Source organism: Mobula birostris, chromosome 10 (assembly GCF_030028105.1).
Source record: "Mobula birostris isolate sMobBir1 chromosome 10, sMobBir1.hap1, whole genome shotgun sequence".
Classification (NCBI taxonomy): domain Eukaryota; kingdom Metazoa; phylum Chordata; class Chondrichthyes; order Myliobatiformes; family Myliobatidae; genus Mobula; species Mobula birostris.
In genome coordinates, this window is record NC_092379.1 from 118,526,196 (window position 1) to 118,539,334 (window position 13,139).

At 39.9% G+C, this 13,139-nt stretch overlaps 1 protein-coding gene across 1 annotated transcript in view; it reads right to left on the reverse strand.

Moving 5' to 3' along the window:
- LOC140204581 (actin-binding protein WASF3-like) overlaps nucleotides 1–13,139 on the reverse strand; it is an 83,155-nt gene that overhangs the window by 14,446 nt on the left and 55,570 nt on the right. The window contains exons 4-5 of the mRNA XM_072271302.1: nucleotides 7,173–7,326; nucleotides 5,290–5,407 (exon numbers count right to left, since the gene is read on the reverse strand). Of these exons, the coding sequence (XP_072127403.1) occupies nucleotides 5,290–5,407; nucleotides 7,173–7,326 (272 nt within the window). The remainder of the gene's footprint in view (nucleotides 1–5,289; nucleotides 5,408–7,172; nucleotides 7,327–13,139) is intronic.

Genomic DNA, 13,139 nt, shown 5'->3' on the forward strand with positions numbered 1-13,139 from the left:
CTACTAATTCACTATACAGAACTTGGATCCACTTTAGTGTGCCTGCTCTTTGCTTAACCCCATTCCCCCTGTGTAAAGCCTTTCTCAAATTACCCAGTCTATTTCCATTTGGCTTGTTAATTGGATGTACTCCTGTTACAGCTCAGTGAACAACTCCTGGCTGCATCCGTCAAGTGCAATGAAAATCAACCAGCAGTGGGCAAAGGAACTAATCCAACTATCAAATCTATTAAAAGGAATTCAAAATCTCAGGAGACCCCTGCCTTCACACACAAGCCGATGAACATGCACACATTTTTGCTTCTTTTGCACATGGGACGTCACTGTACCCAAAAGATCTTGCAAGATGGCTTCATAAACTGTGATCATTCATAATTTTCTTAAAGATAGAACTATATTTTTGCTTCCTCAATTACAGTTATCCATTATGACTACTCTAACTATCAGTAATTGTCTTGACTGCAGGTCAGTTGGTGATTCTAACCTCTACTAGCTTGTCTAAACGGTGGATCATAAGCTAGGCTCTAAATGGTTGGTTCTGACACTAACCAATTGTTAACAAATGAGTAGGCAAGCTGTTAAAATGGACCAGATCTACTTCCTCTGATATTTAGCTTCACTCCTGCCCGTTTTTGAGTGAATTCTTGTTAAACTTCAACATTAAATAAGTTTAAGGGCATTGAACTAAGGTTCAACTTAACGTGTCTATTTCCCACCAGGGCTACATTAAAATAGCCTTTCTCAACCTTTTTGCCCTGAAGGAACCCTTGAAATAACTTTCAGGTCTCAGGAAAGCCCCGTGTAAAAATTATTATAACTACAGCTCACTGTATATTAGCGTGATCAGTAAATTGTAGATATAATATTCTAAAAATAATTGTCAATGCTCTTTTGAGTAGAGAATGAATTTTTAGCCAACTTTCTTAACAACTTTCCTTCACTTTCATAAATATTAAAAACTCATAAGGCAAACATAATAAATTACTGTTAAATAACTGGTCTAAGCCTGGAGGAGAAGATGGCGGCGCGACGGCAGCGCGCGCAGCCTCTCCGGTGAATGATATCTGTAATCTGTCAAGTAGGGGACCGTGCACAATCCTGATTTGATGGAGACAGACGTGAGAGTACAGAGGAACATCTGGAAAACTTCTGAAGTGCCCGCTTCACTGCCACTGCTACTGTGTGGTAACCGGAATCTCCGGAGCAGAAATCCTCGGCTTTGCTTGTTTCAGCGGCCGGGGAGAGGTCGAAGGCACTCGGCAGAGGATCGCGCTCAGGAAGCTGTATCGGAGGGGCTGGTCAGAGGCTCGAAGTTTTCGGACAGACGGACTTGGTGTCGGCTCTCGTCAGCTGCTTCCAAGGCATCGGCAAGTTGAAGGTGCCTGGAGGTTTATGGCAGGAAGTTTCTCCCTTTTGCTGCCGCTATTGGGGACTTGGGAGCTGATCGACTCGGTGACTTTGAGACTTTTTTTACTGCGCCCATGGTTTGTTCTTCATCAAATTATGGTACTGCTTTGCACTGCTGTAACTATATGTTATAATTATGTGGTTCTGTCAGTGTTAGTCTTTGGTTTATCCTGTTTTCTGTGATATCACTCCAGAGAAATATTGTATCAGTTCTTAATGCATATATGCATTTCTAAATGACAATAAAAGAGGACTGAGTGTAAACGCAAACAACAGGAATTCTGCAGATGCTGGAAGTTCAAGCAACACACATCAAAGTTGCTGGTGAACGCAGCAGGCCAGGCAGCATCTCTAGGAAGAGGTGCAGTCAACGTTTCAGGCCGAGACCCTTTGTCAGGACTGAGTGTTCTCATAATCTAGTCTAAGCCAAAATGCGATTTAATTTTGCTAAAGGTAGGCTCAGTAGATTTAATTATATAAACATTGTAAATTGATTTTAATTAATGCTATTTACAACACGAAAATTTATTGACGGTGTTAAATGGTAAAGTTACAACAGAAACGAAACGTGCACGCTTGAAACTTTTTTAGCTGGTGGGGGATGGGGAGGTTGTTGCCTTGATGCTGCCTGTGCGTGGGTGGGGGAACTGGGGAAAGGGGGGCTTTGGGGTTTTAACATTTAACTGCCATTCATTCTTTGGGGCACTCCTCTGTTTGCAAAGAAAAATAATTTTACATTAAATGCACCTATTGAAACCTGTCACAGAGAGGTTTTTTTTAACCACCATCTCTCCTGGAACCCCAGTTGAGAAACTCTGCATTAAAATGATTTTTGTGGTTTCACCATTAAGTTTATCTCATTGCCACCTACATAGAAAATGGTAAAAAAACAACATAAAAGTTTTTACTGGTGTAACATGTAAAATTTGTAGTTCAATAAGTAATGCTTTTTTTTTGGGTATTAGTTGTAACATCTTAATTATTATATTTGCAGAGAAATAAATGCAATTACAAAATATATTTGCTGAATAAACTGGCTCACATGGAATTGGGAGGAATTTAGTAGCAGTGTATCACTTCTAGTAATAATCTGCTTTAATAGGTTTAATTGGTTTATGTATCATTTTTTACGAATTCTATCAGATTTCTTTATTTTCTTGTAAATACACAATGAATTTCAAGGTAATATATGGTAACATTTGTGTACTTTAATAATAAATTTATTTTTATTTTACTTGATAGGTGACAAAAGTCTGTTTATATAAATATCCAGAGCTCTGTATAAGTAAATAACATTCATATACTAACCTTGAATGTGTTAGTGCCAGCAAGTTATAAGAGACATCACATCTGCATCCGATTCTGCCCCCACCAGCACCTATCCATACCTTTGGATTGCTATACATGGTCTTTACTCAAAAAATGGAACCCTTAACGTGGATCTTGTTCTCTATTCCATGGTCATTAAAACCAATCACTCCTGTGATGGCATTGGTTAAACCAATTGAAGTAAATTTGAGACCATCCTTTTCAAGAATAGAACTTTCATTTTCGCCGTCAGAGCTTTGTGAATTTTACTTTTGGCAATGTAAAAAATATCATGTTCACCTTTTATACAAAATGAAACCCTAATGAATCAATATATTTGAATGAAAAAAAAAGGTCTCGGAGAAAATAAATTTTCCTATTATACTGTGCAATGCAAAAAGAAACATGTTTTTTTTAAATGCAGGATCCAACAGATCAAACCTGCATTGGACAGTTTCCTATCTTTCCCCTGCCTAGGTGTCTAGGTGGAAAGATGTAAGCTGCCATGTCCAGGCAGACAAGCTGGGGTAGCAACGCGCTAAATCAGGGATATACTGAACAGTTTCCATAATTTTACTAAGTGATGCTATTAAGTGGGTTATTCTAATACATCAATGGTTTAGTTTGAAACAATGAGTGAGACTAGTGCATATTTTAACTTCTAGATTCTGAAATAACAGGCTTCATATATTGAAATCCAGTGTAAACAGCTTTTAATTATCTGGTTTGTCCATTTGTGTTTTGCCTACTTTTTCCCAAACTCTGTGAAAAAATGTCAGCACCTGCTGCAGTGACCTTAATCTAGCGTTGTTGGACACCATCTTACAACGAAAGGAAATACTTTAGCAGATCCTGTTCTGAATCGGAATCAGGTTTATGTTCACTGGCATATGCTGTGAAACTTGTTGTTGTTTTGCAGCAGCAGTACAGTACAAGACATTAAATGTTACAAAAATAAATAAGTAGCGCAAAAGATGGATAACAAGTATTGTCATGGACCAATCAGAACTCTGACCACAGAGGGGAAGAAGCTGTTTTTAAAACACTGAATGTGGATCTTTAGGCTCCTATACCTCCTCCCTGATGGTAGTAACACATAAAGAGCACGTCCCGGATGGTGAGGGTCTTTAATGATGGATGCCGTCTACCTGAGGCACAGCCTCTTGAAGATATCCTTGATGTAGGGAGGGAAGTGCCCATAATGGAACCGGGTGAACTTACATCTCCCTGCAGCATCTTGTGATCCCATACATTGGAGTCTCCGTTCCAGGCGGTGAGGCAACCAGTGAGAATGCTTTCCACTGTATATCTGTAGAAATCTGTATGTGTCTTTGGTGGCACATCAAATCTATAAACTCAAAATAAAGTAGAACTGCTGGCGTGCCTTATTTGCAATTGCACTGATGTGTTGGACCTGAGGTAGATCCACAGAGATATTGGTGCTCAGGAACGTGAACCTGCTCCCCCTTTCCACTGCTGATCCCTCAATGAGGACTGGTGTGCGTTCTCCGAATTTCCCTTTTCCCGAAGTCCACAATCAATTCCTTGGACCTGCTGATGTTGCTACAGCATCACATATAAGATTATTAAGGGATTGGACACGCTAGAGGCAGGAAACATGTTCCCAATGTTGGGGGAGTCCAGAACCAGAGGCCACAGTTTAAGAATAAGGGGTAGACCATTTAGAGTGGAGTTGAGGAAAAACTTTTTCACACAGAGGGTTGTGGTTCTGTGGAATCCTCTGCCTCAGAAGGCAGTGGAGGCCAATTCTCTGGATTCTTTCAAGAAAAAGTTAGATAGAGCTCTTAAAGATAGCGGAGTCAAGGGATATGGGGAGAAGGCAGGAAAAGGATACTGATTGTGGATGATCAGCCATGATCACAGTGAATGGTGGTGCTGGCTCGAAGGGCTGAATGGCCTACTCCTGCACCTATTGTCTATTGTCTACCACTCAACCATCTAATCTAACTGCTATACGCCTCTTCATCGCCATCTGAGATTCTGCCAATAACAGTGGTGTTATTGTTTCATTTCTTTCTGTTAATCTTGTCCAATGCATCTATATGATGGAGCCAAGCAATAAACATCACCAGATGTCTCCTATTAGAGAACATCCGCCACTCCTGTATGATAGAGTTGACCCTAACTTTCTCAATTCTGGATGTAAATTAAATCATTATGAGTCTTTTATACTGGGTTCACAATATAATGCCTATCTGGCAATTAGGTATACACAAATTAAACGTATCGTTAATCTCATTGTTTCTCAGCAAATCCTCGCTATATTAGAATAATCCATTTTACTACCGAAGACAGCAATTTGCCCTTACACTTTTCCACATTAACATGGAAAGGATGCAAATTTGTTCTACTTTGGTTTAATCAGTGTACTGCATTTGTAAATGTATTATAAAATACTGTACATCTGTTACAGATCAGTACTGCTAAATGGACACTATAGGCTCAGTGACAATTGCAAATGAATACTCTTCATAGTTACTTCAAACTAAAATGTATGGAACAATAAACAAGACATTAGTTATGGATAATAATTTTAAAAATTATTTTCAATACCTTTTGACGTCGTTTTTCCTTTCTTTTATCCTCTGTAGCCTGCAGCATCTTCTCTTTCCACAAATTGAAGAAGTAGGAAGAATCTGTGTAAAATTTGAGTCCATCTTTTCTGTCATCCCTGCAATATAAAATTCAAGGAAAAGAATACTTGTAAAAAAAATAATGACATATCCTAGCAACATACTTCTCATGATATTACCTCTGCAGCCCATCACAGAATCTTCTGGAACATAGAAGTATTACCACACAGAGCTATTACACGATGAATTGTTTATTCGATTGCATGACTCTTCAGATCAAATGTAGGTACAAAAACTAATACATTTCTTGCCAAGATGTTAACCTCCACGCCAGCACTCTGGTAGAATTTCACTGGTCTGTCCAATCCCTCTTCAACATTTTTCTGTTTTGGAACTGCCTGAATTTCTGGTGATAGGGAGATTTTTTGAAATATTGTTTTGGTAAATAACCGCTTCACTACTATTTCAAAATGATAGAGGATTGGTTGAGGTGGGCTGGGCGGGTCCATAAAGAAATGTAGTCTCTAGTAGTATGAAACTAACTGAAATACTTTAACAACTGTGGATCAGATTCACTGGCACTCGGTTTACTTAGCATCTTAAAGAAGGCAGGGTCCAAGAGATCAGTTAGGAGATCTGGCACTTCTCTTGGTTAGGAGGTGCAGGAGTGCTTCCACTCTTAGTAGTTCCAAGATAACCTGTTGTAATGTTGTAACGTGCTTCTCTCCCTCCCCAAGCTACTCATTTCCTCAATCCAATACTGTTTGCACGGCAATGTTATCCTCCGTTTCTCCTACTCCATTCTTCAAGTGTGGGTGTGGTCTTTCTCATACCATCCCTCTTTTCTGCGTGGCTACTGGGTGTGAAATTAGTAAATTCAAATGGGAAGCCGGTGCTAAACTTGGCTGTCATTTAATATCCTGCTTTTCCCAGCTACTAAAAATCTCCTGCCTTTGCTTAAAAATTGTTTGTAAATTGTTTCTGTTGCGATCCGGGCCAAGTTACCTCTAACTTGACAAGTTCACCTAGATGATTTCAAAAGGCAAATGTTAAATGTCACTGCATACCTGTGCTAAAAGGTCAAGGTCTGTCCACATTGGTACAGAACATTGATTTTAGCCGCACAGTGCCATTTAATTGTTTTCTGTAGAACAGAAGTAACACTTTTCACTACAAGTCCTTCAGACAGTGGTCTGGACCAGATGACCTCAAGGCTGAAAGTTAAAGGTGGACCTTGTCATGTAGTTCACTGAACAGGCCGTCAAGAACATTTGATTGAAGGTCACTTCTCTGGGATGCTCAAACAAGAACCAAGAGAACGGCCCTCCCTGTCAGATCCTTCTTGCACAGGGTCTCAACACCATCTTGTGCTGTCCTTGAGGCAGCTCTATTGGGGTCATTACAGGTGTCCATCTAATTCTGGAACACGGTCTGCCAAGACAGTCAGGCAAGAAATGCAACAAATTCTGTTCACAAATGTTGCAGTCTGGCACATTCCACAGTCCAGGACAGGACGCTAAGAGATGCTCTGATGTCTGGTGCAGCTGTTGTAAAGGCTTTGTAGGAAAAGACCAGAGATTTTCTTGACATTGCAGAATAAGGGATGGAACTGGTATTTAAAGAACAAAATCTTTGAACTTACATAATGGAAGTTAATGCCATGCTAACTTATTATTAATGGGACTGTTTATATGGTGACATGAGAACGTATTCTATTATATAGTTGCAAATTTTATGAATGACCAATTTTAAAATTAAAAAAGCTCAATGTGAGAAACTGGATCCACCTACGATGATAACTTCATCCTTCTCGATGCACTATCTAGATTTGAGCAAATTTCCACAAGTCTAATTAACCATTACCTGTACGGCGTCAGGATATTGAGGGGTGGAGGCTTGTCACATTGTTGGAACATTTCCAACACTGGGTTTGGAATAGTATTCCGTGACACCACCTGCTGGTTTTGTGTGGTTGAGCTCTTAAATGCTTTCCTCATGTTGATGTCTTGCAGCGAGACTGCAATTCAAAACAAAATGCGTGGTTACTAAGACAACAAATTCACTTTTATTCATGTTGCGACAACAAATGCTTAGAGGAAGTTATTTAGCCTCAACCTTTTTTAAGAACTGTCATAAGTTTGTGTTTACGTACCAGCTTTAACTGAATGACATTTGTCCTTAAACATATTCCATTACCACTGAGAGTTAAGTGCCATCAGATTTTGCAGTGATTCAGTAACAGTGAAGATGATGTTCAGTACATAAAGTGACAAATAGAACCACGTCACCACTAATTCTCTTTATAGTAATTTCTCTCCCTTTATTGAACTCCTCTTCTCTGAACTAAGGCTCAATCTCCCTCACCACCATCACCCACTCCCACTGTTCTCACAATGATGCACAACCTCCAAATAGACTGCATTGCTATAGAAACCCAACCTAGAACATAAGAAACAAGCAGGAGCAGGTCAAATAGACACGATGCATGTTCTGTCATGTCATGGCTTAGAAAGCTGCGGACAAAGTGCAGGTACATGGGATTCGTATAGGTGGGTACCTGATGGTCAACATGGATACAATGGGGCAGAGTGCCTCATTCTGTGCTGTATGAATATGCAGATGCTGAAAATGTACATTAGGAAATAACTGGGGGAAAAAACTCAGCAGGTAAGGCAGCAACTGTGAAGAGTGAAACAAAATTAATGTTTCAGGTTGAAACAGTAAACTGTTTCTTTTTCCACATACCCTGGCTGGCTTGTTCAGCATTTTCAGTATTCTCCCTTCTTAGTAAAACGTTATGTGTGTGGACTCTGTTTTGACACAGACAATTGATATTTTTCCCATTTCTTGAAGTCGATCATTAAAAATTACCCAACACCATACTTGCTACGAAACCTCCATCGGAGAGGGTTTGGGGATGAATGAATGGTCAATTCTCACATCTTTCTTCTCTCTGGCCTCCATGCAATACTTTTCTCCAAATGAAAAGGCATTTTTGTTGCGAGTTTCTAATGCATTTTAAAATTCAAACACCCCACAATACAAACAGAAGAATCACAAATAACTGGGGATTAACAAAAATCCTGGGCAATGCAATAATGTAAAAAAGACAATTTAATAATTCGAGTGCAGGACCTCTTCAGAACTAAATAACATTTGAGGAGTGTTTGATGGCTCTTGGCCTGTACTAGTTTGAGTTTAGAAGAACGAGGGGGATCTCATTCAAAGGCGGAGGCAGAGTGGGTATGAAGAGGATGTTTTCTGTAGTGGGGGAGTCTACAGCCAGATGGCACACCCTCAAATAGAAGGATGCCCCTTTAGAACAAAGATGAGGAGGAATTTCTTTAGCTAGAAGGTGGTGAACCTGTGGAATTCCTTGCCACAAACAGCTGTGGAGCCCAAGCCATTAGATATATTTAAAACAGAGGGTGACGGTTCTTGATTTGTAAGGGCATCAAGGTTCTGGGGAAAAGGCAAGAGAATGAGGTTAAGGGGGTAATAAATTGACCATGATTGAATGGTGGAGCAGATTCAATGCATTGAATGCCCTATTTCTGTTCCTATGTCTTATGGTCTAAATGAACAAGGTAGAAAGGAACAATAATATCTATTCCTCCCAACACCAAGTTAGTAGACTGACTAACTGTAAGTTGTTGAATAGAGATGTAGAATGTTTACTTACGAAAAAAAAGTGTAAAATGGGATTGCACAATTTAGGGGTGACATGAGGGGGAACTTCTTTACTCAGAGAGTGGTAGCTGTGTGGAACGAGCTTCCAGCAGAAGTGGTTGAGGCAGGTTCAATGTTGTCATTTAAAGTTAAATTGGACAGCTATACGGACAGGAAAGGAATGGAGGGTTATGGGCTGAGTGCAGGTCAGTGGGACTAGGTGAGAGTAAGAGTTCGGCACGGACTAGAAGGGCCAAGATGGCCTGTTTCCGTGCTGTAATTGTTATATGGTTATATGGTTATAATAATTTAATACACGCAAGAACAATGAGAAGAAAATGGAGGAAAAAGAAAAACAAGTTAAAATATGTATGAGGTTTAAAAGGCAATCAGGGAATATTAAAGTATATCTGTTATCTGCCATTCTAAACTGAAAACAAGACAAGAGAAAATCATAGCAAAGAATTGAACTCATCCCAGAATGATATTCCAGGAAAGGAAGAGGCTACAATAAATCAAACAGGGAAAAATAAAAGGCAAACTATAAAAGCTTAATATTTAAAACAGTGAAAAATTCTGAAGTATCCAGGTCTGACTAGCTGATTAGTTATGATTAACTAATATTTATTACCCTCCATTAGGCAGCAACAAGCAGCATCTGTATCAACTGTATAAAAGCCCTATCACAAGCACTCCCTTCAGTCTCTTCATCACTCTTCCTTTCTGCAACTTAAACACTCTTGGTTTCTCACTTTTTCAGTTCTGATGAAAGGTTATCTGGATGAAATTGTAATGCTCAAAGTTACCTGACCTTCTGAGTATCTCTAGCATTTTCTATCGTTGTAATAAAAGGCAAATTTAACTGGATTATAATCCACTTTTCAGTGCAATCTCCTTTGTCTCTGAGAAAGACTGGCAAATCTCTTCGCTGCTCCCTGCATTTCCAAGCCAGACATCAGCTATCCTCTTCCTCCATTTTGGTGCATTCCTCTATTTGCCCTTTGAGTGAAATTTCACATCTTTGTTTTGCCTATTCTTTTGTCTTTAAGTCTTTTATTACCTCACCGAGATTGAGAATTTTATATCTAAACCCTTAAGTTTCCACTTGCACTGTTCTCCTTATATAACTTTGATCCACCCCACCAAGACACTCAGTTTTCAGTTTTTAGGAAGGTTTCAACTCAGAAGTGTCATTATGTTCTATACCTTTGCTGACTGCGTGTTCTTGTCTATTCTCTGGCATTAGTTAATACAGAAACAGAACTACCAGGCTCATCAGAACACATTTCACGTTAATGATAATTTCAGTTATGATGCTACAAACTCCACTGACCTTCACTCTCACCTACAATAAAATATAATGAAACATTGTGATTTTGCTTTAAACCAACCACAAGCCCTTCAGCAGTTTTGGTTGAATCAACTTCCAGCTCAAAACTAACCTGCTTTCCAGGCTCGATTCCCAAATAGCCAAAGGCCCTATGTTGTGATTCTGAATCAAGACCTTCTGTATTAATGGGAAGGAAGTAAAAACGTGAAGAAAACCTGGCTGGTGTCAAAAGCCATAAAGGCAGACCTTAGGACATACAAAAGTATACAACTGGCTTGGCAACCATATAGATATAAAATGCAGGTTTATGTAACAAGATTTAATTATTCCCAACCATTTCCCCCAGCCCTATAGAGAGGATTAAGTTTAGATTTTTGTGAAAATATTCACTTTATTCCTCCTTCTGTGGGCTTAATTGTGTGTACTTTCCTTCTCAACTAAGGATCAATAGCCTTCCAACAGAATTCCCTTTGGGAGTTATCTAACCCTGGGAGCACATGTGGAGGCACAAATTAATCTGCAGGCTGGAATAGGTGAGTAGGTGGAGGGATCAGCAGTGATATTACTCATTATTGCAAAGCACAAGTCATAGCTGATGAGGGTAGGCTCATTCTCACAGTCACCAGATGAAAGCCAGCTGCTCCATCTCTTCTTCTTCGGTTGTCCATCGAAATCCGATGACGATGTCCACTCCTCTAACGGTGAGATCTTTGATGACTATACAGTCCTATCCTGGACCCACAAGCTCTATTGCAGGTGGGACATGTATATGTAGTAGTGGTGGCAACCATGGCTGGAGTTCTCCTGGCTCTCTTCTGCTGTCTTCTGGTTGTTCCTTTCATCTCCAGAATACTAACCCCATCCCTATGCAGTTGTCGCCACGTGGTACGGTCAGCAGCAACCTCCTCCAGGTCCTCGGGTCTGACAAACAAAGATGAAAGCCAATCCCACAGTGTCTGACATCCTTGACTCACCCGTTGTCATGGTACACGATGCTGCAATCTGCAGCGACACTCAAAGGTCATTAGTACCATTGTCAATGCAGAAACATCTGGGCCAAGCATCATCTTTTGAATTATCATTAACAAAGCTGGAGTTACAATCACAAAGGAAAACAGCTGCAGAATGCCAGCCTCAAATTAATATTGATCCACATCATGGCCATATTTTAACCAGTCTTTATTCATGCTTTTGATACCCTTCCTGGAAAAAGAAAGCACCTCAGTCTAAAAAGTTTATATTGATTCAGAATTTTTGGAGAGACAGATTCAGATTTCCACTATTGTACGAGTTTTTTTTTCTGAACTCACTCCAAAGGACTTTTCCTGCATGTTGATCATGCCCATCCATTGCTCCCCACTACCTCTTTGAAGTCTTGCACTGTATGTGTGATTTGATAGCCTTTGTAGACATCCCATTGCTTCCTTCAGGAAAAAATGAGAATTTCCACAAGGACAATATGGTTGATGTCATGCACAGGGTGTTTCAAAAATTGCTTGAAAAGGTCTCACGTAATAAACTTGTCGACAAAGCTGAAACCCATGGAACAAAAGCTACCATTGCAGTGTGGATTTATAACTGGCTTAGGATCAAGAAACAGATTTAGGGTGAACAGTTGTTTTCTGTCTGGAAGAGCGCAAACAGCTGTTCTCCAAAGATTCAATGCCAGGACTAGTAATCTATCACATACATACATTCTAATGACTTCTTGCATGCACAGACCACCATTTCAGAATTTACCGAATATCCAATTTAGAAGTGTGGTAAACATTAAGGATAGCATATTATTTCAGGAGTATGTAGATAGACTGGTTGAAAAGATGGACACGCGGGAGGTGAAATTTAATGTAGAGAAATGTGAAGATATAATTTAATAGGAAGTGAAATGACAGACAATATGATTTAAAACACACAATTTGCAAGTGGCTACACATACACTCCCGACATCTCTCCTTTTACATACCCCACTCTGGTTACATTCTCTCCCCTACTCTGCTCATTACCTCCCTCAGGTTCCTGTCCTCCATCCCTTTATTCCCTGGTCCACTGTCCTCTCCTATTAGATTCCTTCTTCTTCATCCCTTTACCTCTTCCACCTATCACTTTCCAGCTTCTTACTTCACCCGCCATCCACCCTCCCATCTTCCCCCTCACCTGGTCTCACCTATCACTTTCCAGTGTGTGCTCCTTCCGCTCCCCCCACCTATTCTGTCTCCTGCCCCCTTCCTTTCTGGTCCTGGCGAAGGGTCTCGATCCGGAGCATTGACTGTTTATTCCCTTCCATAGTTGCTGCCTGTCTTGGTGTGTTCATCCAGCATTTTGAATATGTTGCACGGGTACAGAGAGATCTGATATATGTGGGCACAATTCTTTGAAGGTGACAGAACAGCTTAAGTAAAGAGCTTTTCCACAAAGTATTTAGAGTCATGGGTTTTATAAATACAAAGTACAAGTCAAGTGAAATTCTATAAAGCATTGATTTATCATGACTAGTATCCAGTATCCAATTCTAATCAACATACTTAGGAAACAATATGAAGGAAATAGAGAAGTTGCAGGGAAGATTTAGTGAAATGGACCAGGGTATAAACCATCTTAGAATCACACAGCCCTTTCGGCCACTTTACCCATCTTGACCTTGATGCCTGTCAGAGCCCATCCCACTTGCCAGCATTAGCCTTGTATCTGTCCATGCATTTCCTATGTGGATACCTGTCCAAACATCTTTTAAACATCGTGTTTAAAACAGCATGAGTTGCTTGGATAGAGCCAAAAACCTCAGATTGTTCTCCTTTCATTAAACAAAATTAAAGTTATCTGATTGAAATTCT